This window comes from Alnus glutinosa, chromosome 2, assembly GCF_958979055.1.
Source record: "Alnus glutinosa chromosome 2, dhAlnGlut1.1, whole genome shotgun sequence".
In the NCBI taxonomy this organism is placed as follows: Eukaryota; Viridiplantae; Streptophyta; class Magnoliopsida; order Fagales; family Betulaceae; genus Alnus; species Alnus glutinosa.
In genome coordinates this window covers 29,000,405-29,025,171 of record NC_084887.1, presented here as the reverse complement: position 1 = coordinate 29,025,171, position 24,767 = coordinate 29,000,405, and the positions used below count along the sequence as shown (strand labels likewise).

The window sequence follows — 24,767 nt, the reverse complement described above, 5'->3', positions numbered from 1 at the left end:
CCCTTGTCTTCCCCACCCTTGCTGTTGGCGCAACATGGTTGTTTGCGGCAATATCAATCAGAGAGAGATCGACTAGTGTCGGCACCGACGACTCCCAATCAACCACTGCTGAGTTGTGATTGTTTTTCAACTTTTGTATTTATGGGCTTTATGTTTTTTGCATTTTCTCTGTTTCTCCTATAGCTATGTTTGGATTCTATAGACTCTTTCTACACTTTTGACTACCTTTACTGATGGCCCAGGTTTTTGGCATATGTGCCAGAAATCAAAAAGATCGCATCATCACGCATTGCTTCCGCGTACTTGATTTCTTAAGTTTTTCTTGTTGAGGTGCCCAACCTTAATTTGTTGAAATTTTAATATTCATTTTTTGTCTGTAGTTTTTTTCATGTAAAGAAAAAAAAAAAAAAAAGATATCTCAAGATTTTCTTCACTTATTTATCATGGTTCATCCAGTATATAAAACGAGTGGGTTAGAGTTAAATTTCAGATTCAGAAACAAAACCAAAAGGTCAAATTTTGATTGATGTTTCACAAAAAGAATTGGGTTACTTAAATTCAGAGAGACCCCAGCAATAAGAGTCTAGAAATTCCATTTCCTGTTTCCTTTATTTTGTTTTTGCCTGGGCATTGCCTGTTGCTCAAAACGATGGTTGTTTTCTCATACAAAGGAAACTCTATATATATATATATAGAGAGAGAGAGAGAGAGAAATGGTTCTGAAAAAGAGGAAAAAGAAGAAGAAGAAGAAGCAACAAACCAGTAAACGAGTGGGGACTTTAAAGGAGCTAATGAGACGGCCTTGCATGATGAAGCGTTCGAAGTATCTGAGAGGCAGTCCATCGATTGGGGATTCGTTCTCGTCTCCTCTGTTCTCCTAGTATCTCTTCACTGCTTCCAATTTCATTCTGAACCCAATTCTTTCAGAATTGAATTGGAAGCGGTGAGAGAGATGATGGAAATGAGAGAAAACAGAAATAATGGGAATTGGAGAGCTTGAATAAACGGCGTGAAACGTGGTTGGAAGTTACGACGTCGTCTTTACCTAATAGATGCCGGATCCTTTTTATTTATATTTATATATATATATATATATCCATTTTTTATTAAAATGAGGCACATGCCATCTTTTAATTGTTTATGACATAGCAGACAGTTAAAATTTTTACGAAAGGTGGACACGAGAATTTATTTAAGATTGCAAATGAATAAGTCCATCGGAAAATCGCGCTTCGATAATCTCGATTCATTTAATATATTAATCGTTCATGAATACAAAATTATAATCCTATAAATTCAGCACGATTTTTTAGCTCCTTTATATATATATATGTGTGTGTGTGTGTGTGTGTGTGTGTGTGACAGTTGTCACCCATCAATTAGTTTTGCTATTTTATGGTTGAAGAGTTAGACATCTTAATTGTACATGAGTAGTTGATAGGCTCATGATTGAAAGTTAGACATCTTAATTGCACATGGGTAGTTGAGAGGATTATGATTAAGAGTTGAGCTTTTTAATTGCACATGGGTAGTTAAGAGGATCATGATTAAGAGTTAGGCTTTTTAATTGCACATGGGTAATTGAGAGACTCATGGACATTTAAGAAGGGTTGGTGGAGCTTACCTACATAAAGGATTGAGAGCTCATTTGTGTATCATCATATTTTAAGAGAACTAGAGATTATTGAGAGAAAGAAGATCTAAAGCTAAAGTGAGCCATTTGAGAGAGTGAAAGAATTCTCTTTGTAAAAACACTATCAAGTGTTGTTTTGAGTGTACTTGGATCTTTGGGTATGAGCCATTATTTCTATCTCCCTTATTTTCATAGTAAAAGATCTTGATCTATCTTCTCCAGTGGACGTAGGTTAAGTCAAAGCCGAACCACTTAAATCCTCACGCCTATTTTAGTAGTTTTGTTTCTTCATCTTTACTTCTCAATTTATTTTGGTGTGTTACAACAAATATAAGATTCTTATCACTATATGCTAGTTATATGCTTATATACTTATAATATACTCAATGACTCACAGTTGTTGCCATTATAAAATTGCCATTTTACCTCAAATAAAAAGTTGAAAGTTAAAATATATATATACAGAAGAAGAAGAAAAAAGAGAGGTTGCTGCCTGCTGAGGGTGACCCTCTACGATATGAGTGGCAACTGGCAACTAACAAGCCTTCTGTGAGGGGAGAGGTCGCCCTTCTATGAGTGGATTGGGCCGAGTGGCTATGAAGGGCATTTTTAGTGGAGTGGCTATGAGGTTCATTTTTTTAAAAAAAAAATTTTTTAATCTTTTGTTTTTTATTTGGAGATAAAACTATAATTTTACAATGACAAGGGACAGTCATCAACTATATTATGTGTCAATTAACAATAGAGAAATGATATTTACACTTTTTGTGCACAACAACTACACTCACACAAGACACATTGAGGTGGAGTCCAGTGTGTAAGCCCCACCCCAATGTGTCTTGTGTGAGTGCAGTTGTTGTGAGAACGATGTGTAAGTATCATTTTCCAATTGGAATAATTTTCTATCAACTAATCTATTTTCTCGGTGACCAATTATTTTTGTGAAGCAATTATGGTTGTGTTTGTGTTTCTTCTTTTTCTTTTTCTTTTTTCTATAATAAATAAGATAATGTTGGAGAGGTACAATCAGGAAAGGAGAAGCATGGGCCACTGCATGTGCTGATATGGGGCAGCCGTCATCATCATCTTTACACCCATGTATGGGTTAATCTCATCTCTTAAGAGACTTAAGCCGACATTCAGCAATGGACAAATTTATCAATAGAGTAGGTTGTCCCACGGCCGCCGAATGAATGAAGCACGTAGCTGTAACAAATGTTACTCTGCTCAAAGTGGGGCGGGATTCTGACAGTGATGAATGAAGGCATTCTAGCCATAGAATTCTAGAACAAAAGGGACAAATACCTGAAAGATTGAAATACTTGAAAGATATAACACAGTTTAATCCTGCACTAGCGCGGCTCTTGACATGAGCTACTTAGGGAAGCAAGCCAGATATCATATTTTGGGCAAAATGTGTGCCTTTTTCTTAGAAAATTTAAGGTCCTATTTTTTTAAAGCAGTTAACCATGATAGGATAACTTTTGCACCTTTCTCCCATGAACAATCCAACATCATGTCATGAGCAACCCCTTCAACACTGACTGGTGACACACCATAAAACCGGCCTGTTTCATTGAGACCTTCAGCATCCTACAAAATATTTCGACTCAATCAAAGTAGCCAAGAAGGTCCAAAGCAAATGAACTAAAAAGGAGAATCTAAGTGGATGAGTTAATAAACAGGCATTATTGAAGAAGTGGATTGGAGGATGTTATGTAAAATCAGCAATAGCAGATCCTGTCACAGCATTAGAGAGAGAGAGAGAGAGAGAGACAGGAAAAAAGAAATGCAGGTGGGTATGTATTTAAGTGTTAAAACTTTGGTTTACCACAATGAAGTCATCACTTGCACCCAACACAAGAACCTCAATAGAACCTTTTGGCACCGAAGGAACTGGAAGTGATGCATTCAGCTTCCTCAGATCAAACAATGGCATCCTTGAACTTTCTCTCATTAGCTCCTGGTAACTGCAGAAAACAAAAGTTGAAGATTAAGTTCCACCATTGAAAAAACAGTATAATGATCTGTAAAAAAAAAATTACTCAAAATTCAAAGGCTACAAGGAATGCCAAATAAAATAAAACAACCTTTCTCCATGAGAACCAGACTATAGTACAAATGTTTCTGGTTCATGTGTATGATCAATAGACCCCCAACAGTAGCCACATATATCGTGTAAGAAATTAGACCAAGTCAAGTAGTTTATTTGTTCTAGTTGAATTCCAATTATTAGTTAATGGGTACCAACGTTATTTAGTATTTTAGTATTGGTCAATATAATTGTTTTAAATATAGATAGCTAGCTCAATAGAATCTTGCACTTCATCATGAATGGGTTGAATTGTAGCGCTATCTTGCTCTTTGTCTGAAGCTTCAACCTGAAGCTCTACCTAATTAAAATCATGGTTTTTGATTGTCTTAATACTCTTTTGCATGGTAACAAATAATACACCAATCAAATATAACATCTCTATTGATAAACAATTATGGGGAAACTAAATTTATACACCAAAACCAACAACCTTTCAATGGGATGCGTAGCCCAGGAATATGTATTTCTTTGTCTCAGCTTAAGTTTACCATCATTCATGTCAGTGCAAGCAAGACGATCATATACTCTCAAGCAAGAGTAATCAATAAGAGTACCAGCTCATATCTCAAAATTCGGGATGAACACCGAACCGATCAGCCGGTTTTCTACAAATTCTTATGGCCAACTTGATGGCCGAAATCTGGCCATTGAACCATACTGACTTGTTAGATATGTGGATTTATGCTAAATTGAAACTGAAAATTAGAAACACTAATATTAAGGGAGACACAGATTTATGTAGTGGCCTTAAGCTTACATCCACAGGAGATGACAAGGAAAAAATTTGACTAACAAAGTGACCAGACTAAAATTGTCATGATTCAGAAAAGTGCTTGCCGCATCTACATTATAACCCAAAATGATTAGTCATGGTTGCAATTGAAGCTCCCTGAAATCACTTATAAAGTCATATTCCACATAGTACACAATTAATATGGGACTTAGGACATACATGCCTTCACAATCCACTTACCCAGTGTGTTTAATCCCACATTAGTTGTTTATTAGGTGGAAATAGGCTTTATAAGTGATTCTCAAAAGGTACACTTGTGACTACGACTACTCTTTTTGGGATATAGTACAGATATGTCTAAAGCTTCCTTAGATCATGGGTGCAATAGAATCACAAATTCTTGTAAAATTCAAATCCCAAATACACTCTAAATTCAATTTCCAAACTCAACGACACACACCAATAACAATTTCTATATCTCTTAGTTCCTTGTCACGACAAATAAGTAGGGCAGAAGAAAGTCCTCAACACTAAACCAAAAGTCATCTAATAGTGCTTCGTATCAGTATAAACCCTTTCAACAATGGGCTACATAGGGCTAGCTTTGTCACACAGATCAACAACGGGTTATACTATAGTGTGGGTGTCGTGCATGATACTCTATGCACCCACCAATCATTTCAAGCCATATCATAAAACAACCAACTTTCAATTTTCTTTTTATTTTTATTTTTTTTTAAAAAAATCTTACCTTACCAGTGAGGTTCTTTGCATGAATATACATTCTTTTAGAAAATTGCAAGTAGGGTTCACCTATTAGCTCTGGTAGCACGAGTTTGGTAGACATTGACTCAAGGTACAAGCCATCACTCAACTTTCCAATGCAAAAACAGTTTATCAAGGCAATATATACATGTCAATACACAAACTAAGGTTCAAGATTAAAATTATAAAGTATCTTGTTCAATGCAAATTTAAACAAACTGCCTATGGAGTTGAAGAGAAGTGGTCAAAAACTAACCGTAGAACCAAATGATCCTCCATTGTTGCAGAGAAAAAAGTCTCCTTACAAAGAGGAAGAGAAGTTTGGAAAGCTTTTGCAGCTAAGCTGCGTGTTACCTGCTCAAGTTCATATAGATTGTGTCCAAGTCAATGACAACTGATTTTCATTTTTACTGTAAGAACTCGCATAAAAGTAAACTGAAGACACTGATTGAGAAGGTTCTCATATTTTCTGCAAGATCAAGCACGGTATTAGAAGTATTTAATGGATTTACTAAAAACATAAGCAATGTAAATTTTGCTTGGACCATTCTGCACATATAATTAGGCCTCCATTCTTCAAGATAATGAATTAAGACATGCGACTCTATGAAGTCCTAAGGCAAAAGTGTAACCACCAGTGTCTTCTAGATGTATAGCTAAGATAATCAAAACAATTTTTTGTGAGCATAAATAAGAAAAGGATGCACCCATATTGTTTTTCTCAAAAGACTGAAAGTAGGTACCTTAAAAGCAGCAATAGGCTTGGAAAAGAGATACCGCCACACTAACCCACTGAAAAAGATAATTGAAGTAATTCAGTCCTAGCTTGGTTCAATTAAAAGAAAAGTAAAATATCATAAACATGAGACAGTAGAAGAATTCACCTATTACCCGAAGGAGGTACAGAGCAGATAAGAGCAGCTCCTGTAAGCTCGGGGTAAAAAGTTTCCATTCCTAGAATAAAGCCCAGTCAGCATAAAGAAAGGAAAAAAGTGAGGAATGTAAATCAATAGAGACCAATGCCCCCTATTACATATATAATGGAGTCACCTTGCATCTGTGAGAATTTGAATCATATAGTCATATTTACAGTCATAAGGCATAAGGACAAGTGAAAAAAATAATCTGACTTATGTGTATCGGCTGTAAGTAATTCTCCTACTTTGATTGTTTCTGGCCTAATAAGTCCTACATTCAAAAGCTTATCAAAAGCCTAGGGAGTACGAGGATTGAGAAAACCTAAGGAGTATGAGGATGTTTAGTGCGCTTATTTTAAAAAATATATATATATATGGGCATTTTTGTTCATTTATAAGAAGAAGAAAAACTTCCCCAAGGCGAGGGAAAATTCACATTCCTAGCAAAAGGCAGTTGGGGGAATCCAGATACCCATGGGCATTTAGATTCCCTTTACTTAAATGCAACCAAACCGGGTAATTTTTAGGATTCCCAGGAATCCTAAAAAATTACCCCCAACCAAACGTCACATTAGGGTTACTCCATTTAGTGAAATTGATCTTGTGACATCAACACCAGGGGTGCCTGTGTGGGTCATTGGCGTGGATCATGATGCATTCTGTTTTTAATTCTGCAATCAATGATTACATTGTTAAAAAAAATATTGCTTTTATTTTTTTAAAAAAAAAACTTGATCGATTTATTTTTTGGATGATAATAGATCCTCAAGTCGATCAAATGATTAGGTAGATAGGGCTCAAAGTTGAGAAATAAGTTATTATATGATATATCCAAAAACTCCATAGCAGTGGTTTAAATCGCCACAATAGCCAACCACTACTAGGGAAAAAAAATTCCCAGTGGTCACCTAAACTGCTGTTATAGACCTATAGCAACAAATCAATTGCAGCAATCATGAGATTTTTAGAGGCGGTTTCTCCAATCACTGATAAAACTTCTACCAGAGGTTTTCAAAGGTTTTAATATTGATTTTGACTGCTGCTAAACTTTGCTTTCTTGTAGTGACTGTGGGTGAAACCAAAGCATCAACATAACCATTGATCATCAATAATAATAACTGACACTACAACTGTAATTATCATTGCAGTTAATATTTGTAAATTGTTTGTGGCTTTATTTCAGTTAAATATTTTCAAGCAGATTTTTTTTTTTTTTTTTTTTTTTATAAGTAATAAAGGTTTTATTAAAAAAGTGTAAGGCGCCCTTAAGTATACAGGAAGTGTACACAGGAACAACCAAAACAGCCTACAACAAGAAAGAAAACCCATTACTAGGGTTTGAGTTGAGTTAGATCTAAAATGCACTTTCTAATTCTATAAACTTTATTGTTTCTTGACTCATCCATCAAGAGTATTGCTTCACCTTCATCAAAAAAATGTGAATCAATTAAAAGATTACCTGAAGCCTGGTTATTCTTCATATTTGCAATGTAATACTGAAGAATAAGCCCTCCAAATGAATGTCCAACCAACAATGGTGGTGACAATACTTCATTCCTGATGAATTCAGCAACATCACCTGCATGTGTCTACTGCAGAATTTACGATGAAAAAAGAAAAGAAAAATAAGAAAATAGTATCCAGTATGCAAACCATGGAACATACAAAACAAAGAATGATCACCATCAAAATTATCATTTTGAAGGAGCCATTTTCCAATGGAGAGCTAAATACCTGCAGAGTGCCAGCAACAGAACCAGCAGGTGCATCACTTTCACCCTGACCATGAAGAATAAGAAATACCAAATCAGCCCCACATTTGCATACAAACAATTATAGTAACTCCAGTAGTTTGATAAAGGTTCCAGAGTCAGGCCAAAAGAAAAAGATACAGGTTTTAGAGTTTTGCATTGGTGCCATTAATGACATAATCACCTTGAAAAACAGATGGTCATTAGAAGGAACTTTAGATTTCCATATAGCTACACATAGATATCATTGGTGCAAGAGGATCTAAATGCCAGACCCAACAAATTGCACCTGAACTGATCATTTTGATGATCATGATGTATGAGATAATGAACTAAAATGCAAAGTAAAATACAGTGATAGGTATATAGCCATCCACAAGGATCAGACTTGGAGTTACAGCAGGTAATTATTGCACTTACTATAGAGGTAAAAGAATCAGTGTGGTCTCCCTGATAAAATAGTACTTTAGGACCAGAAATAAATTAAAATTTACGATGCTTAACTCCAGCACGGACAGCATAAGATTTCCAATAAGTTCAATCTCTCCTTGTTCTTGTCAACTGTGGTCAAATATTTTCAGACATCATGGGTTGATGGTCTCCAGAGAGAAACAACTAATTGATTTGGGATTGACCCCTTCTATAAATCTGTTCTAAGACTACCTTAAAAGGTAAAAAAGGGGAAACAAAATTAGGTTGATTGAGAACATGATATAAAGAACTAGCGCCATTTATCCTTTAGAAACAAATAGGTTGAGAAGGTTCAGAACTGTGCTTGCTAAGACTACTGATGAAATTTCTAAAATTCAAACTTCTAGAATTTTAGAATATGGGTCATCAAATTCCTTCAGAAACATATAATTCCTTTCTCTTTCCACATTTTCTCAAAGTGGAGAAAGGAAAAAACAACTATGGGTCATCAAATTCCTTAACACATGCCCATAGATTATTTCTCATTTACTAATTTTAACATAAAGATTGTGGGTAAATTTATTTATTTTTATTTTTTTTCAAAAAAAGAGACAGCTTGAGTAACGAACCACTACCAATTTACTGCACAGCGCCACAGAAACTCAAACCAATTGAACGCCAAGAAATAAGATAGAGCTAGCACCATCATCTTAGACATAGGCATTCTCAAAAAAAGAAAAAGAAAAAAGTATATACTATATATTGCCACAAATTTATAAAAACAGAGCTTCAAGAATGGAGAAAAATGCAGGGAGGGAGAGAGAGAGAACCCACCTGAGCCAGCAAGCTTATAGCATAGCAATCAAACCCACAACCTGAAAAGAAGGGAAGCCAGTGTTCAGCCCAACACCAAGCAGCATGGTAGCTTCCATGGACAAATACCAAAGGTGGGTTTTCACTGTTTCTCTCTATTCTCTCATCTGGGTCCTTGTCTACAACACTCCTCTGCACAATGACCTCCATGTTCAGACCAGAAGGGAGCTGATGAAAAATACGGGTCTGCCCCTGCTTGAGCTCGTAGGGTACCCGCATTTTCCGAGCTCTGTTGAGGACAGCCCGGGGCTTTGTGGTCATTTTTGGGAAGCAAAGTTTTGGTTGAGGAAGGGATTTGGTGTGGAGTGAGAGAAGAGCAGCCAGTGCCGTGAAATTTAGCTACTACACACATTCCCCACTCACAGTCCCAGCTTTGCTTTGGTTTTATCTTGTTTTGACTTCTTTGCTTCTTGGAAACTGCAGTAAATGTGCCTGTCCTTAAATTCAACAGTTTAACCACTTTTTAAGCTAAAGTTTTAACAGACCCATAAAAATCACCGTCCATTAAATTCAACAGTAGCTAGGACTATAGCAATTCCAAATTAATTATGGGGCGTTTATATTCAACAGCCCTCATTGTTTTATTCCTTCACTCTACCAGAAACTCCACTGAAGAGAACCATTGCTATCGACGAAGAAAATCCTTGAAAAATCAAGAGAAATCGACAAAGAATCATGTAGAACGGTCAAGAAAAAGCAGCAGGAGGATTTGCCGACTTAGTGAGAGCGGCCGAAAAAGAAAGAGAAAAAAAAAAATTATTTAAATTATAGGAAAATTTTATTTATATTTAAATGAAATAGAGAAAAAGAAAATATATATTGAGTGGGATGCATAGTATATTTGAAAAGTTAATAGCTGCACAAGATTAAAAAAAAAAAAAAAAACAGAAAAAAAAAAGAGGCATCACTTAGGCTATTCTGGTTTTTTTTTTTTTTTTTTTTTTTTTTTCATTTTTTTTTATGCATGATATGTTTGTCATTTTGGGTAGAAGAGGAATACTCTAATTCGAATAGTAGATTGATAGGGTACTTTAATCAAATTAAAAGATTGAAGAAATATTACAAATTAAATGATAAATTGAAGGGGGGCAAGTATATATTGGACGAGGATACGCTGGAAATCATTCATATATGAGCATTTGGTGAATGATGCAAAAATTGTTCTTTTAACAGTTTTTAGTCATGGTTTGAGACATGCGAAAAGGAATGCAAACGAAACGGATTACACGTTAGCTAAGGCGTCTATTTCTAAGTCTTTAGATCATGCATCTATTGTAGTTGTCGGGCGACACTTCTTCAAGTTTATTGTTGTTAATATAGAAGTTTAAGTGACGTAACTCTTTTTTTAAAAAATATTAGTAATATCTTACGAACCCGAATTTAGCATAATTATCATTTATTGTTGTGGAAGTATAGTGAGCCATATGGCCACTAACATATTGAAACTGATCAACAAGATAACCGTGTGAGCAGGGTTATTGAAACTGGTTCAATCAAGGGGGGGACAAACAAGAAACTGAACATATGGAAGTATTAGATTTCTTACATGTGAGTTATTTGACTATCAATTATAAAAGTGCTCTAGCTTCTTCCTTTGAATCCTTTCACGTTGAAGAACCAGCAGCATAATCAGCCGCAAATCAATTCATCACCAATTAAGGAAACACCAGATCAAGCCACAATCCCACTTAATTAACTTTCCTTGTGTACCTAAATCATGAAATCTCACCTACCACTATAAGCCAATTCTTGTCTATAAATGATTCATTTCTTCGTCGGGTTCATCTCCTATTCTCCCACTTTTCAAAATCGTCATTAGATATGTAGGGCTCACGTAGATCTCACACATGGACTCTATAGATTCAATGGTGATTTTGAAAAGTGTGAAGATGGGAGAAGAACCGGGAAATGATGTATAGCACGTTTCGAAATTTTAGTTCCACCCCAGTATGCGAAGTGTAAGGGTGCGAAAGTATATTCAATAAAATAACTTCACTTCTATGCATGTATACTACATTTGTTACAGGTAAGAAGGTATTACTGTTTAAAACAGATGATCATGGGTCCCTTTTTGTGAGACAGAGGGCTAAATGGCTCAATTTGCAGATGATATGTGAACAAATGACTGTTTAAGGAGTTTGAATTTAATATTGTGTGAACTAATAGCTGTGCCTGAATGATCAAAACCATATTTTCAATTAGGCAATAGTTATGATCAGCTCATGTCTTTAATTCAGCTGATAATAATAATCCTTTCTATGGCAGAAAAGCCTCCATTGAAAACAAAGCATCTATATATAATTGCTTGCTACTCCTAATCTTGAATCATTTGTATCAATAAATCTGACTATCTTCATCTTGGCCGGCTTCATTAATAATGTTGAATATGCATATCTTCTTGGTTTGTCATTCATGGTCAGGGAACACATTTTATATCAAACTTACATTATCTTTCAGCTTACTTTTGCCAGCCATGCCCTTCTGTCTCAAGTCCCAACTATTGGGAGACAGTCTACAGATCCTGTGTATCAGCATCATCCAAATCTTGTACAACAGCCCTGGTTTTATCAGCAGCATCATCCAAATCATGTGCAACAGCATTAGTGTTATCATTATGGTTAACATCTACAACCCTGTTTCCCTAGTCTTATTCAACAGAATCTCTGGTTTTTGATAAGCATGTGTGCAGATGGACTTCAAATTCTAAAAAATACGAGAATTGTCGTTGACATAAAAATAAAAGAGAAATGTTAAGGGTACCAAATATTTTCCCAAGATGATATAGAGCACGATAGGGCCCGTAAGAGTTAGGTGGAAAGGATCCAAAAATGGGGATAAAACATGAAAATTTAGGTTTCCTGCACAGGCATCGATTGACCGAGACATAGGCTTGATTGACCCAGATGTTAGTGCCATGTGTCAGATTGGGTTTGCGGGGGAAAACGAACGGCTGAGATTGATTTTGATTATCTCGATCAACCGAGCTAGTTATGCCATGTGTCAGCCAACGAGTGAGGTTAGGTGAGATGTGACACAGGATTTAATGCTAACAGAGCATCAACAAGGTTTCCTTATCTATGAAAAATGGAGTATTATAGACAAGCTATTAAGTTCTCTGTTTACTTCTTCAAGAGTGCTAGTCCTCAGTCAATATCATGCCTCTGTTCTGATACGAATGTCTTGTAGGAGGTCCATAATTGTCAGCAAAGAAACTCAACTCCAATGCTCCTACAAACAACTTGAATTTTTCTTTTCCTTCAAACTTATGAATAGCAATTCGTTAGTGTTCACTGATCAAAATCAGTCCAAAACACCCTAGCCAGACCAGAAAAAGAAAAAAAGAAAAGAAAGATGAAATAATAATAATAATAAAAATAAAAAAGGACCCTAAGAATAGCCATGGCTGTTCTCTTATCTTCCTCCTTACTTTTCCAAACTTTATCGTTTTCTTTTGGAAAAAAGTTGGGGAAAAAAAAAAAGAGAGGAATTAAAGATGTTAGATTAAGAAAAACCACTTTATCATATATTCACACATATCAAACTAACTCCAAAAATGTATATTGGCTCTCATTACTGGAAGGATGCATGTATATCCCTTGCAGGGACCCTACCAGAGGATATCAACCTCAGAAAATGAAGCTGCCACTTGAGCTCCCATGTGCTTTTTTTCTCTCTCTCTTACTTCCTTAAGTGTAAAGGAAAACTTAATTACACTGATACCCACATGGTAATAAGCCAGACCCAAATTAGACATTTTGGCACAAAAACGTTTATCTATAAAATGCACACTGGAATCCTCTATAATCTAAACACCATTGATCAGGTCTCTCAGAATTCTAAAGCTTGAGCAGCCATGGCTGAGTTTGAAAAAGATTTGCAATGTTTTAAACCCTCCATACCTTTCTCAGAAATGATAAACCAGTTCATTCAGCCAAATGCAAGCATGATGGGGAACTTCAATTTTACAGATTCCACAGTGGATAATTTCTTGGGCTACCAACAATCTGAAAATCATGCTGCAGGCTTATTGGCTCATGATCTTCCAGGTACTTCATATTCCAACTGCTTAAATGAATTGCCAACTGTCCATACCATCACTTCAACAAGACATGTTTTCCACGAGAGCAAGAAGAGAAAAGTAATGGAACTATCAACAAGCAGCTCAGAGAGCATTCCTTCAACAGCTTCTAGAGAGTTGAAAGACAATAGTAATTCTGCTAAAAAGAATGTGCGTTTCATTTTTTTTTTATATGATTTACTGCCCTTTCTAATAAACTTTGAACACTTTGTCATTCTATGGAATAGTTCATGAGTTTATAATTTATGGTTTGATATTTGCAGAGCTTAGAGAAAGGAAAGAAAAGGAGCAATGAGAAAGAACAGGACAAACAAGAGGAAGTCATTCATGTTAGAGCAAAAAGAGGCCAAGCTACTGATAGTCACAGTTTAGCAGAAAGGGTACATATATTTGCATGTTATTAGTCGAATTAATGTATGCAAAATCAATACATATTGATTATTATCCATTGTTATTGGGATCAGGTGAGAAGGCAGAAAATCAATTACAAGTTGAGATGCTTGCAAGACCTTGTTCCTGGATGCCACAAGGTAGAATTCTTTTTGTTTTTTGTATGCTGTGTATATACGTTCTATAACATGGCCTGGAAATTCACAGGCAATGGGAATGGCGGTGATGTTGGATGAAATTATCAACTATGTGCATTCACTCAAGAATCAGGTTGAGGTAAGCTGGATAGAAAGAAAGCGAGGTGTAATTGTGTTATCTTAAAATCTAAAGACTAGCAATTAAAAGGTTCTTTTTTTCTCTTTTTTTCCCCCTGAAATTCAGTTTCTTTCCACGGAGCTTGCAGCTGCATGTTCTTCTTATGACCTGGTCTCCTGTACATATGAAACTGCAAAAGCAAAGGTACTTCATCAAACAATTACTGAAAACTAGTAATTTCTAATTACTAATAGTTGAAATAAGGTTGACGAGCTTAATTTGTTTCAAGAAAAACATTAAAAAAAAAAAAAAAAAAAAAACCTGGTTCTGATAAATAAAAAATAAAAAAACGTACTAGTAGGTGGAAACGACTCAAAAAGTACATAAAGCAACCAAGACTATATCCAACCAACGTGGAATTTTCATAATATATTGGTCTGTATGGGTTTGCGATTTCAAAAAGTATCATTTAAAAATAGCGATTTTAAAATATGCAATTAAGTATTTTGCAAAATCGCAGTTGGACCTTTAAAATCGTATGTTAGCCTCTAAAATTTTTCTTTCTCAAAAAAACACATCGATTGCGATTTGAAAAAGCAGATTTTATGCGTTTTCAAATTGTAATTTTGTAAAAATGCAATTCCCAAACGATTTATTTTCTGCGATTTGGCTTAAAATTGCACTTTTTGTCTACGATATCGCAATCTCAAACGCATCCTGAATTGCAGTCGGGAAATGCAGTATAAGATCAAACAGTCAAGAGGCTTTCAACTGGAGCATCTATATATAGGCTACTTTGACAACCTAAATACTAAGTTTGACAATTTTTTTATCTGATCTACGAATTTAATATGAATGCAACATGAAATTATTAGGTTAGAGATGAAGAGTTTGACCTGTTTAATTAAATAGATCGGGTTATAATTGATATATATAGTCTTATTCACATGCATCGGTACAACCTGACCCTACACAAGCCCAACATAAAATTAGCGGGTTAGAGTTTATAGATCTAACTCGTTTAATTAAATGAGTTGGTTAAGGTTGACATTGACCGCTGTCAAAACGGGTTGGTGCGTCGAATTTGGGTTGACCCGACAACCCGTTAGGGTCAACCTGAACTCGACACGATTAGCTAAATTGTATGTTGACACGCGAACACAAATGGTCACCCAACCCTACTAAATACCTTTAAGATGAGTGATGTTTAATGTCTAACTCTGCAGGGGACAAGCTCACACCAGGCACACGGCGTGGAGTACTGGGGGAGGGAACAATATGGAGAGCATACTCGCTTCCACACAGCATGGCCACTGTGACTGATTTTTTGGCCCTTACTTCCGGAAGTTGCTGCAAGCCACGTGAATATGCTCCCTACCCCTAGCTATCTCCCACAAAACCAAGTCTCTTTCCAATTACTAGCAAACATGCTACAATATATTTGCATTACTTCATGTAGGACCGATCGAGTCTCTGTAATCACTTCTTCTCACTTTGTAAATTTTAAGGGTTGAATACCTTTGACAATCTAAAAGAAAATTGTGGTTTGTAGCATCCTATATATCAATGTTTCCTTGTCAGCAAGAGCAGTACTTAAGGACAAATTGGTTTTGAGGGACCTGATATATGTTGCTTGTAAATCATATGAGTTTGTCGACAAAAGTGTGTGGCACTTCTATGATTTGCAATCCATTATATGTTCAACAAGCTACTAGTGAGCCTATTATACCTAGTTAATCTGTTCATGATTTCTCTTGGCGTGCAAGGGAGAAAAGAACTCCCGGCCAGATCGATATTAATTTATATAATATTTGATAATCATGTATTATATACTGTTGATACAGTGACTCCACGCCAAATACTTGGAGGAAGAAGCCTCCGGTAAAGGCAAAGGGTCGTGGAGGCTTGCCGGAGGTACCAGCTAGCGAATTGAAACCACCTTAGATGCTTAGGTTAGTAATTAAAAATAAGAAACCAAAAAAGCATAATACTGGTAGGGACCGGAAAAGTGTGTGTATGTGATGAAGACACCCTTTTTTTATTTATAGGTTCATAAATAAAATAAGAAATATTGGAATTTAAAAACTTTCAAGAAAATAAAATGAAACCACGTTGCGAATGAGGGTAAGCTAAACACGGTATTGTTAAGCGTCCTCCTTTCCTTAGGTACCTTCTGTGTAAGAGTAAGGCTTAATAGACTTTATAGACTTTAACATGGTATCAGAGTTTCACGGCCTTAGACAGTGTTGGGCCTTCCCTCCCGTTGTATACGTGTTTGGACAATAGTGTCACACGTGAGGAGGCGTGTTAAGAGTCCCACATTGCCAATGTATGCTTGTATTATAGGCTTTATAAGTCTTGAGTAAACATCTTTCCTTAATGTGCCTTTTGTGGAATAGTAAGGCTTAATGAACTTTTACATGTTATCAGAGCAGGTTCCTTGGACGATGATGGGCCTTTCCCTCCCGATTTTGAACACGTGTTTGTCCAAAGTTGTCATAAGTGAGAGAGCGTGTTAAAGTGTCCCACAAGAGATACATGATCTGATGAATTTATAAGCTATAGACACCCCTCTTCTCTCAAGGCGTCTTGAAGAGAGGATTGAGCCTTCCCTCCTACTGCCGCTCTGATGCAATACACGTGTTTGGACAACAGTGTCACACGTGAGGGGGCGTGTTAAGTGTCCCCCTTTCCTAAGGCGTCTTTTGAGAGTGGGTTAGGCCCATTAACTTTTACAGGTATGACCTAATTATTGGGTTTTAGGTCAATTGGAAGTCAAAATTTTGACTTTAGGACTTAAAAATGCTAGGACAAAACACCTTGGTTGGGCGAGCATTGCTTTTGTTCGAATGAGGCAGCCTGTAACGATTTAGAAATGAGTCTGCATGAATCACGTTCGGACGGAAGGGATGATCCTTTCGGATGAGCACCTCGTCAATGACCAAGACTCACTCACATGCGAATTTGATCGAATAAGGCAGTTGTTGTGCAAATTTATTTAACTTGTAAGTGTACGAATCGTTTGCAATGTATCGTTTTGCAAGTGCGAGGTCGATCCCACAAGGAATTGTGTTGCGAAAATTAATTTATATTCAAACTAATCCTATTTAACCTAGTTCCAAATTTATAGATTTTTAACAAAATAAAAACAGAAACTCAATAAAACAAAATATAGGGTTCTAAGGTTCAAGAATCCACACTCACCAAATCATAGCAACATATTTTCATGATCATCTATACCGATTTGAAGTTTTCACCATACAAATCTTAGATATGCTCTACTTTGCTTCAAAAATTATTTGAATCATTCAATTAATCCGTTCTTTATACAAATCACAAAAGATACCAGGTGTTCCCCAAATCATCCATTGTACCCATTCAAAAAACAAATCACAATGGATACCTGGTTTTTCACCAAATCATCAAATGTACCCGTTGAACGAAACACAATAAATACTTAACGTTTTGATAAATAAAACTCAAGCAATCAATTAAATGAGACAACCTCAAATCATCATTTGTATCCGGAAATCACAAGAGATGCTCAAAAATCATCTCAAAAATCGAATAAAAGTAGAACAATTAGAAATCAAAAGCCTATAAACTCAAATAGCATAAACAAGCATGAAAACATAGTTTCTCTTCAATAGTGAGGCTTCATCCTCAACCCTAGATAAGAGTTTAGATATATATGACTAAGGAAAGCATAAATAAACAAGAATAATCCATTAAAAATCAAAGGAACTTACAAAATATGGAAGTTCTAGGTGAAAATCACCCAAGAACCCTAAAAACTACTAAAAACGGTGCCTAAGGCGCTCTCCAAGTGGCCTCTCTCCCGAAAAAAATGAGAAAAGAATGGTATTTATAGAGTTAGCTAGGGTTTCTACGAATCCAGGTCAGCACAAAATCGATCAATCGATTTTAGATGCGATCGATCGATATCAAGCAAAATGCGCTCGATTGACTTGAGATGCAATCGATCGACATCCCAACAATTTCGGATTTCCTAACTTTCTATGTATTTTCACTTGAAATTTGCCATTTTTCTCTTAATGTCCTGCAAAAACGCAAAATACCAAAACTAGCCAAAACATCAGAAAAATAACAAAGCCAAAAGGTCTAATTAATGTAAATTAAGGGGTTCAAATATACAACATTTGGCACTCATCAGCAGCTTGTAACGATTTAGAAATGAATCTGCGTGAATCACGTTTGGACGGGAGGGATGATCTTTTCGGACGAGCGACGTGGTTGACAAGACTCATGTTTATTGGTTCTGACTCGATCTCGTCCAAACGAGACCAATAACTCGTCTAAACGAGTTTAAACAGTACTCGAGATTTGTCTATTTAAAAGCCACCAGTTGTGAGAAAGTTACACTATTTCATTTCCTTACCTCGAGAGGCTAAGAAAACCAAGAGATGAGAGTGGAAATGCTTGTATTTTGGTGAGAAAGTGAGATTCTAGAGTGGGGAGGTGCTAAAGGAAAGATTAAGGGCTACAAAAGGTGTACTCTCTAACCCTTTCCTTCTTCATTTTTTATTATTAGTTCCTGTAGTTATTGTTGTTATCAGCAATTTTTAGTGTTGTTATGTTTTTGTTAGGGTTGCTAAAAGATTGTGTTGTTGGAAGAGTTGTTGTTGATGGAGATAAGGATGATTTTGTTAGGGATAACTTTACAAAGGGGTATCGAACTATATGCCATTTTGAGATAAGGGTACTGAATTATCAAACGTCTCAAACTAGTGTATCCAAGTTTCCAAACGTCTCACTTAAGGGATTTGCTGTTAAATCATGCCAAAAATCCCAAAATAAATCGACCTTATTTTTTTAGGGGAAAAAAAATGCTAGGATTTAAATTTTGGTCAGAATTTAATGAAATTTGCAAAAATACTCATGTCTGAATCTTTGAAAAGTTTCATAATTTTTTTTTTAAAAAAAATTAACACAAAGGTATTTTAGGAATTTTGGCAGGATTTCACAGCAAATCCTAACGGAGTACCCATAAGTGAAACGTTTGAAAACTTGAATACACTAATTTGAGAAGTTTGATAGTTCAGTACTCTTATCTCAAAATGACGTATAATTTAATACCCTTTTGTGAAGTTATCTCATTTTATTACGTAAAAGTTAGCATTCTGGTGTGCATGCTCAGTTGCTAAAAGTTGTGTGGAGTGAAATGATTAATTTTGATGTATTAGCTAATGAATTGGAGTGAATTTTCGAAGTAAATTTCATCCAAATGACACTAAAAGTTGTCCGGATGAGACTCTAGCCAGTAGGCCTCAGCTAAAGTATCATTTGGATCACATTTGGCCAAGGTGGTGATATGGGCTTAGACTAGGAGAGCTCGGTTGGTGGTCCAAACAAGATTGTTTGGATGCTATAAATAATGCAAATACGTACAGAAAAGGTATAAGTCGGAAGATTAACAAGTGATAAGTAAAACTTTCTCACCGACTATTAAATCTGTTTTACATGCCATGAGGTATATGCATAATTTATTTGTGATATTGAGCCTTGAAATTTAAGTATGTTAATATATGCTATCATATATTTCATTATGCTTTACATGGTTTAAAAAAATATGAATTTAAAGAAACGTTTTCAAAGGAAGTGTGAGAAGACCAAATTTATAGCGAATAAAGATTTATGAGAAATGAAGTGTAAAGATCAGTTTTACAAATGATACAGTTTTATGACCTAATGGGTTTTAGGTCAATTGGAAGTCAAAATTTTGACTTTAGAACTTAAAAATGCTAGGACAAAACACCTCGGTTGGGCGAGAATTGCTTTTGTCCAAACAAGGCAGCCTGTAACAGTTTAGAAACGAGTCTGCATGAATCACGTTCGAACGAAAGGGATGATCCTTTCAGATGAGCAACTCGTCAATGACCAAGATTCACTCACGTGCGGATTTAATCGAACGAGGCAGCCTGTAACGATTTAGAAACGAATATGCATGAAGCATGTTCGGACAAGAGGGATGATCCTTTCGAACAAGCGACGTGGTTGACAAGACTCACGTTTATTGGTTCTGACTCGAGCTCATCCGAACGAGACTAATAGCTCGTCCAAGCAAGTTTGAACAGTACCCGAGATTTTGTCTATTTAAAAGCCACCCGTTGTGAGAAAGTTACAATATTTCATTTCCTTACGTCGAGAGGCTAAGAAAACCAAGAGATGAGAGTGGAAAGGCTTGTATTTTGGTGAGAAAGTGAGATTCTAGAGTGGGGAGGTGCTAAAGGAAAGATTAAAGGCTACAAGAGGTGTACTCTCTAACCCTTTCATTCTTCATTTTTTATTATTAGTTCTTGTAGTTATTGTTGTTATCAGCTATTTTTAGTGTTGTTATGTTTTTGTTAGTGTTGCTAAAAGATTGTGTTGTTGGAAGAGTTGTTGTTGATGGAGATAAAGATGATTTTGTTCGGGATAACTTCACAAAATGTTATCGAACTATACGTCGTTTTGAGATAAGGGTACTGAACTATCAACCTCTTAAACTAGTGTATCCAAATTTTCAAATGTCTCACTTAAGGGTACTCCGTTAGGATTTGCTATTAAATCCTGTCCAAAATCCAAAAATACCCCTCATTTTTTTTTTTAGAAAAAAAAAATGCTAGAATTTAGATGTTGGTTAGAATTTAACGGAATTTGCAAAAAAAAAAAAAAATGCCTGAATCTTTGAAAATTTTTATAATTTTTTTTTAAAAAATAAACACTGGGGTATTTTAGAAATTTTGCCAGGATTTAACAACAAATCTTAACAGAGTACCATTAAGTGAGACGTTTGAAAACTTTGATACACTAGTTTGAGAAGTTTGATAGTTCAGTACCATTATCTCAAAACGAAGTATAGTACGATACCCTTTTGTGAAGTTATCTCATTTTGTTATGTAAAAGTTAGCATTCTAGTGTGCATACTCGGTTGCTAAAAGTTGTGTGAGTGAAAGGATTAATTTTGAAGTCTTAGCTAATGAGTTGGAGTGAATTTTCGAAGTAAATTTCATCCAAATGACACTGAAAGCAATTCGAATGAGACTCTGGCCAGTAGGCCTTGGTTAAAGTATCATTCGGATCACGTCCGGCCGAGGTGGTGATATGGGCTTAGACTAGGAGAGCTTGGTTGGTGGTCCAAACGAGATTGTTTGGATGCTAAATAAAATACAAATACGTATCGAAAAGGTATAAGCCGGAGGATTAACAAGTCATAAGTAAAATTTTTTCACTGACTATTAAATCTATTTTACATGCCATGTGGTATGTGCATAATTTATTTGTGATATTGAGCCTTGAAATTTAAGTATGTTCATATATGCTATCATATATTTCATTGTGCCTTACATGGTTTACAAAAATATGAATTTAAAGAAAAGTTTTCAAAGGAAGTGTGAGAAATGAAATGGAAAGACCAATTTTATAGTGAATAAAGATTTATGAAAAATGAAATGTAAATATCAGTTTTACAAATGATAAAGTTTTATGAGAACCTTTTTTTTTTTTTTTTTTTTTTTATTTTATATAATGACCCGGTGTTGAGCAAGGTGAATACGTTCAACGACCCAATGTTAGGAGATGGAATATGACTAGGAAACTCAGTTATAAGTGAGGGCGATATGCTTAACAAACCCAATGCTAAGAGGGGGAATACTACTAACAAACCCAATGTACGTTAAGTGAGGGTAATGCGCTTAACAAACCTAATGCTAAGATGAGGAATACAACTAGCAAACTCAGTGTTAAGTGGGGGCAATACACTTAACAAAACCAATGCTATAGGTGGATAATACGACATGCAAATTATAAAATGAAATGATATTGGTTATGATTATGTTTATGCCATTATGAATATATTTTGCATGTTTCGATTTTGAATATTGTTTTTCACTATTATCTAATAGAAATAATAAGAGGTTGAACATGATGCTCGATCTTGAAACTGAGGAGCGGGTCTTCAAAGATCGTATCTACACTTTCGCCTTGTTTGGTAAGGGAGTGTGAGTTGGGGGTAGTAGTAAGAAGTGATAGATGTGATATAAATTAAATAAAAAAAATTTATATGAAAAAGTGAAAAAATTTTGTATTGTATTAATTTTTTTTTAAATAGTAATAAAAAATTATTGATATAATACAAAATTAGAATATTTTAAAGTCGATTGTTTTTTAGAAAAGTAAATAGGAGAAGAGAGAATTTTCTCTCTCTTACCAAACAAGGCCTTTGATATCATGTTATAAATAAGAGATAAAAAACGAAGAAGGAAAAGAACTAAATAAAAACTTCGTACAAACTGTATATTTTTCTTGACATTTGATTAATTACATGATGGGTTATGTGCTTATTTATATATATATATTTCCTTTTGAAAATCCAAAAATATGGTTCTGTCAAATAATTATTGGGCCTCCAGCACTATTTTGAAGAACCAATGACGACTTCCCATGATCCCATGCATCAGATGCAAACATGCAGATTACATCTGAGAGGCAACCGGACACTCAACAATGATGACAAATGAATACAAACAATAATAGGATTAGCAAGAGGGTGTCCCAGAAGTAAATGGATAAAAAGAATTTTATGGATTTTGCCAATTCAATCGTACGTGAAGTGATTGAAAATAACTCATATGCATGGTACAGCTTTTGGAACAACATATTAAAAGCAGTCTAGCTAGCTAGATGCATTGCATCCAATGATCTAAAGACATGGGTTTCAGGGAGGACAGCTAGTCTGAATGGGGCCATATTATGCATTTATGCCCACAAGAGGATGGGACAATATGGTGGGTTCTGGGGTTTCTTCCATGGAAAAAGGCTAATTAATGATAACCTTTAAAGCTTCTACAATCTACAGCTTGATATCCTTTTCTTTGACTCTGTTTCGACTGTATCTCACTTGGCATTTCCTAAGTGCATGCACACTGGGAAAGAGAGTAGGTATTGTGCTAATTAATTAACAACATTTCCATTAAACTGATTGAATAAATGGAAACACAGTCAGTATTAATTATTATCCAAATGTTTGTGCGAGCTATATATAAATTATAGGGAGAATTTCACTTATAACTACTGATTTTTCATCAATTTTGAAAAAAGGTACTCAAACTTAAAAAAATATCAATTTAAGGTAACCGTACTTCAATTTTTTTTTCCAATCTCAACCTTCTGATAGAATTTTCCGTTAAATCCTGTCAAAATTTTCAAAATACCCCAGTTTTTTTAAGGAAATGGTCAGAATTTAACGGAGTTTGTAACAATACACATATCTGAATCTTTGAAAATTTTTTATATGTATATTTTTTTAAAAATTAAGCACAGAGGTATTTTGAGAATTTTGATAGGATTTAACAAAAAATTCTAACGGATGGTTGAAATTGAACAAAAAAGTCGAAGAATGAATGCCATAAATTGACACATTTTAAAATTTGGGTACATTTTTTCAAATCTAATAAAAGATCAGTAGTTATAAGTAGAGTTTTTCCTAAATCTTATTTCTCATAATCAAGTGATCGAGAAGCAAATAATAAGAAAAAAAGAGCAAGCAATCACAAACATAGAAATTTACGTGGTTCTTTACTAAGGGCTACATTCACCGACACAATAATTACAAGAAGGCGACAAATATAACACAAAACTCTAAAAAGCAGAAACAACAATAAATAAGACTTGGCCCATTCTCTCGGCGGACTAAGCCTCAGAAAAAATCCATGTAAGCTGGAGCGGAGCGGAGCGGCACATAGGTAAGGCGAGCAGGTGAGTATACCTATTGGAGTGTGCGTACATGTCCCTCTATTGACAATGACGCATATACGTCGAGGAGTCCTAAACTCAGAAGGACAGAGAGAAGTGACTCCTTGTGAAAATGTGTGTGCCACCTTGTGTACATAAATCTATTCATTGATCTTTTATGTCTGCAAAGGTTGGTTCCTATGAATCCTATGTATAATGTACTGTACTACATAGTAATTGCTTTAGGTTTGTGATGTAGGCATGATGCACATAAGGTTTGCTTCACCAATATTGCTTAATGACATTGAATCATTGATGAATATGTACTAGATACTACTTCCCAATTTATTCTCATTTTACTTGTTTGTCCGGCACTATCGAGTAATCTTTGGATCAATCATTATTAAAAAAAAAAAAAAAAAGATTATGGTTAATGGACATTGCCATATCAATCCAGTGAGATAAAAGTGTAGTATTTTAGTATTTCTCAAAATAAAACTCTTTTTTAATGCCCATTAGATTCTAACTATTACTTATTAAGGACATAAATTTTCTCCAAACTAAATTTGAAGAATTTTCTCCAGTCCAGTCTTTAATTTTTTCTTTTTTTTTTTTTTAAAAAAAAAAAACAATGATTGATCCAATGGTTAGTTATGACTGTCGATCACGTTAACTTTATGAGATATGTGTAAGATAAAAATGTAGTTTCTAGCATTAATCATTAAAAAAAATTATTTCTCCCATGCTAAGAGATAAATAATTCTTTTGGAGACTATGTTGAAGAAAATTATTCTAACCTAGTTTGGAAGAAATGTGTCCCTACTTTAAAGTAATACTTTCGCACTATAGACTCGGTGCATGATTGCAGGCTACAAAACATTCTATGGCATATTTAGCACGAAGCATCAGATCAATCAAATCATTATTTATTTTATTTTATTTTATGAGTAATCAGGCTGCATATTTGGCACCAAACATCATATCAATCAAATCATTTTTTATTTTATTTTATGAACAATCATACCATTATTATTATTATTGCATCAATCATAAAAGAACAAGTATACAAGAAAGGGGTGAGGGTTCCAATAATTATATCATCATTTTTCAAACTTTCGACCTTAGTAATTCGAT

At 35.1% G+C, this 24,767-nt stretch overlaps 2 protein-coding genes across 2 annotated transcripts; one reads left to right on the top strand and one right to left on the bottom strand.

Moving 5' to 3' along the window:
* Window positions 1-2,885: 2,885 nt before the first annotated feature.
* Window positions 2,886-9,623, bottom strand: LOC133861110 (uncharacterized). The gene is made up of 8 exons (XM_062296819.1): window positions 9,140-9,623; window positions 7,878-7,922; window positions 7,603-7,732; window positions 6,111-6,180; window positions 5,970-6,018; window positions 5,483-5,580; window positions 3,465-3,603; window positions 2,886-3,226 (listed from the first exon to the last, which is right to left on the bottom strand). Exons 1-8 carry the CDS (start codon window positions 9,437-9,439, stop codon window positions 3,080-3,082), a joined length of 978 nt encoding a protein of 325 aa, XP_062152803.1. The 5' UTR covers window positions 9,440-9,623; the 3' UTR covers window positions 2,886-3,079.
* A 3,304-nt stretch (window positions 9,624-12,927) lies between these two features.
* LOC133861616 (transcription factor BEE 3-like) lies at window positions 12,928-15,485 on the top strand. Its single transcript, XM_062297406.1, has 6 exons — window positions 12,928-13,406; window positions 13,520-13,636; window positions 13,721-13,786; window positions 13,854-13,922; window positions 14,028-14,105; window positions 15,128-15,485. The coding sequence occupies exons 1-6, from the start codon at window positions 13,032-13,034 to the stop codon at window positions 15,218-15,220; spliced, it is 798 nt and encodes a 265-aa protein (XP_062153390.1). The 5' UTR covers window positions 12,928-13,031; the 3' UTR covers window positions 15,221-15,485.
* Window positions 15,486-24,767: the final 9,282 nt, after the last annotated feature.

What these genes read in the sequence shown, in the direction of transcription:
- LOC133861110 (XM_062296819.1), bottom strand. Translation starts at nt 9,439, where the DNA reads ATGACCACAAAGCCCCGGGCTGTCCTCAACAGAGCTCGGAAAATGCGG. An exon ending in CTGTTGCTGGCACTCTGCAG is followed by an intron (nt 7,733 to 7,877) that starts GTATTTAGCTCT and finishes ATTCTGCAGTAG; the next exon opens with ACACATGCAGGTGATGTTGC. An exon ending in AGCCTATTGCTGCTTTTAAG is followed by an intron (nt 5,581 to 5,969) that starts GTACCTACTTTC and finishes GAACTTGAGCAG; the next exon opens with GTAACACGCAGCTTAGCTGC.
- LOC133861616 (XM_062297406.1), top strand. Translation starts at nt 13,032, where the DNA reads ATGGCTGAGTTTGAAAAAGATTTGCAATGTTTTAAACCCTCCATACCT. An exon ending in GTAATTCTGCTAAAAAGAAT is followed by an intron (nt 13,407 to 13,519) that starts GTGCGTTTCATT and finishes TGATATTTGCAG; the next exon opens with AGCTTAGAGAAAGGAAAGAA. An exon ending in ATGAAACTGCAAAAGCAAAG is followed by an intron (nt 14,106 to 15,127) that starts GTACTTCATCAA and finishes CTAACTCTGCAG; the next exon opens with GGGACAAGCTCACACCAGGC.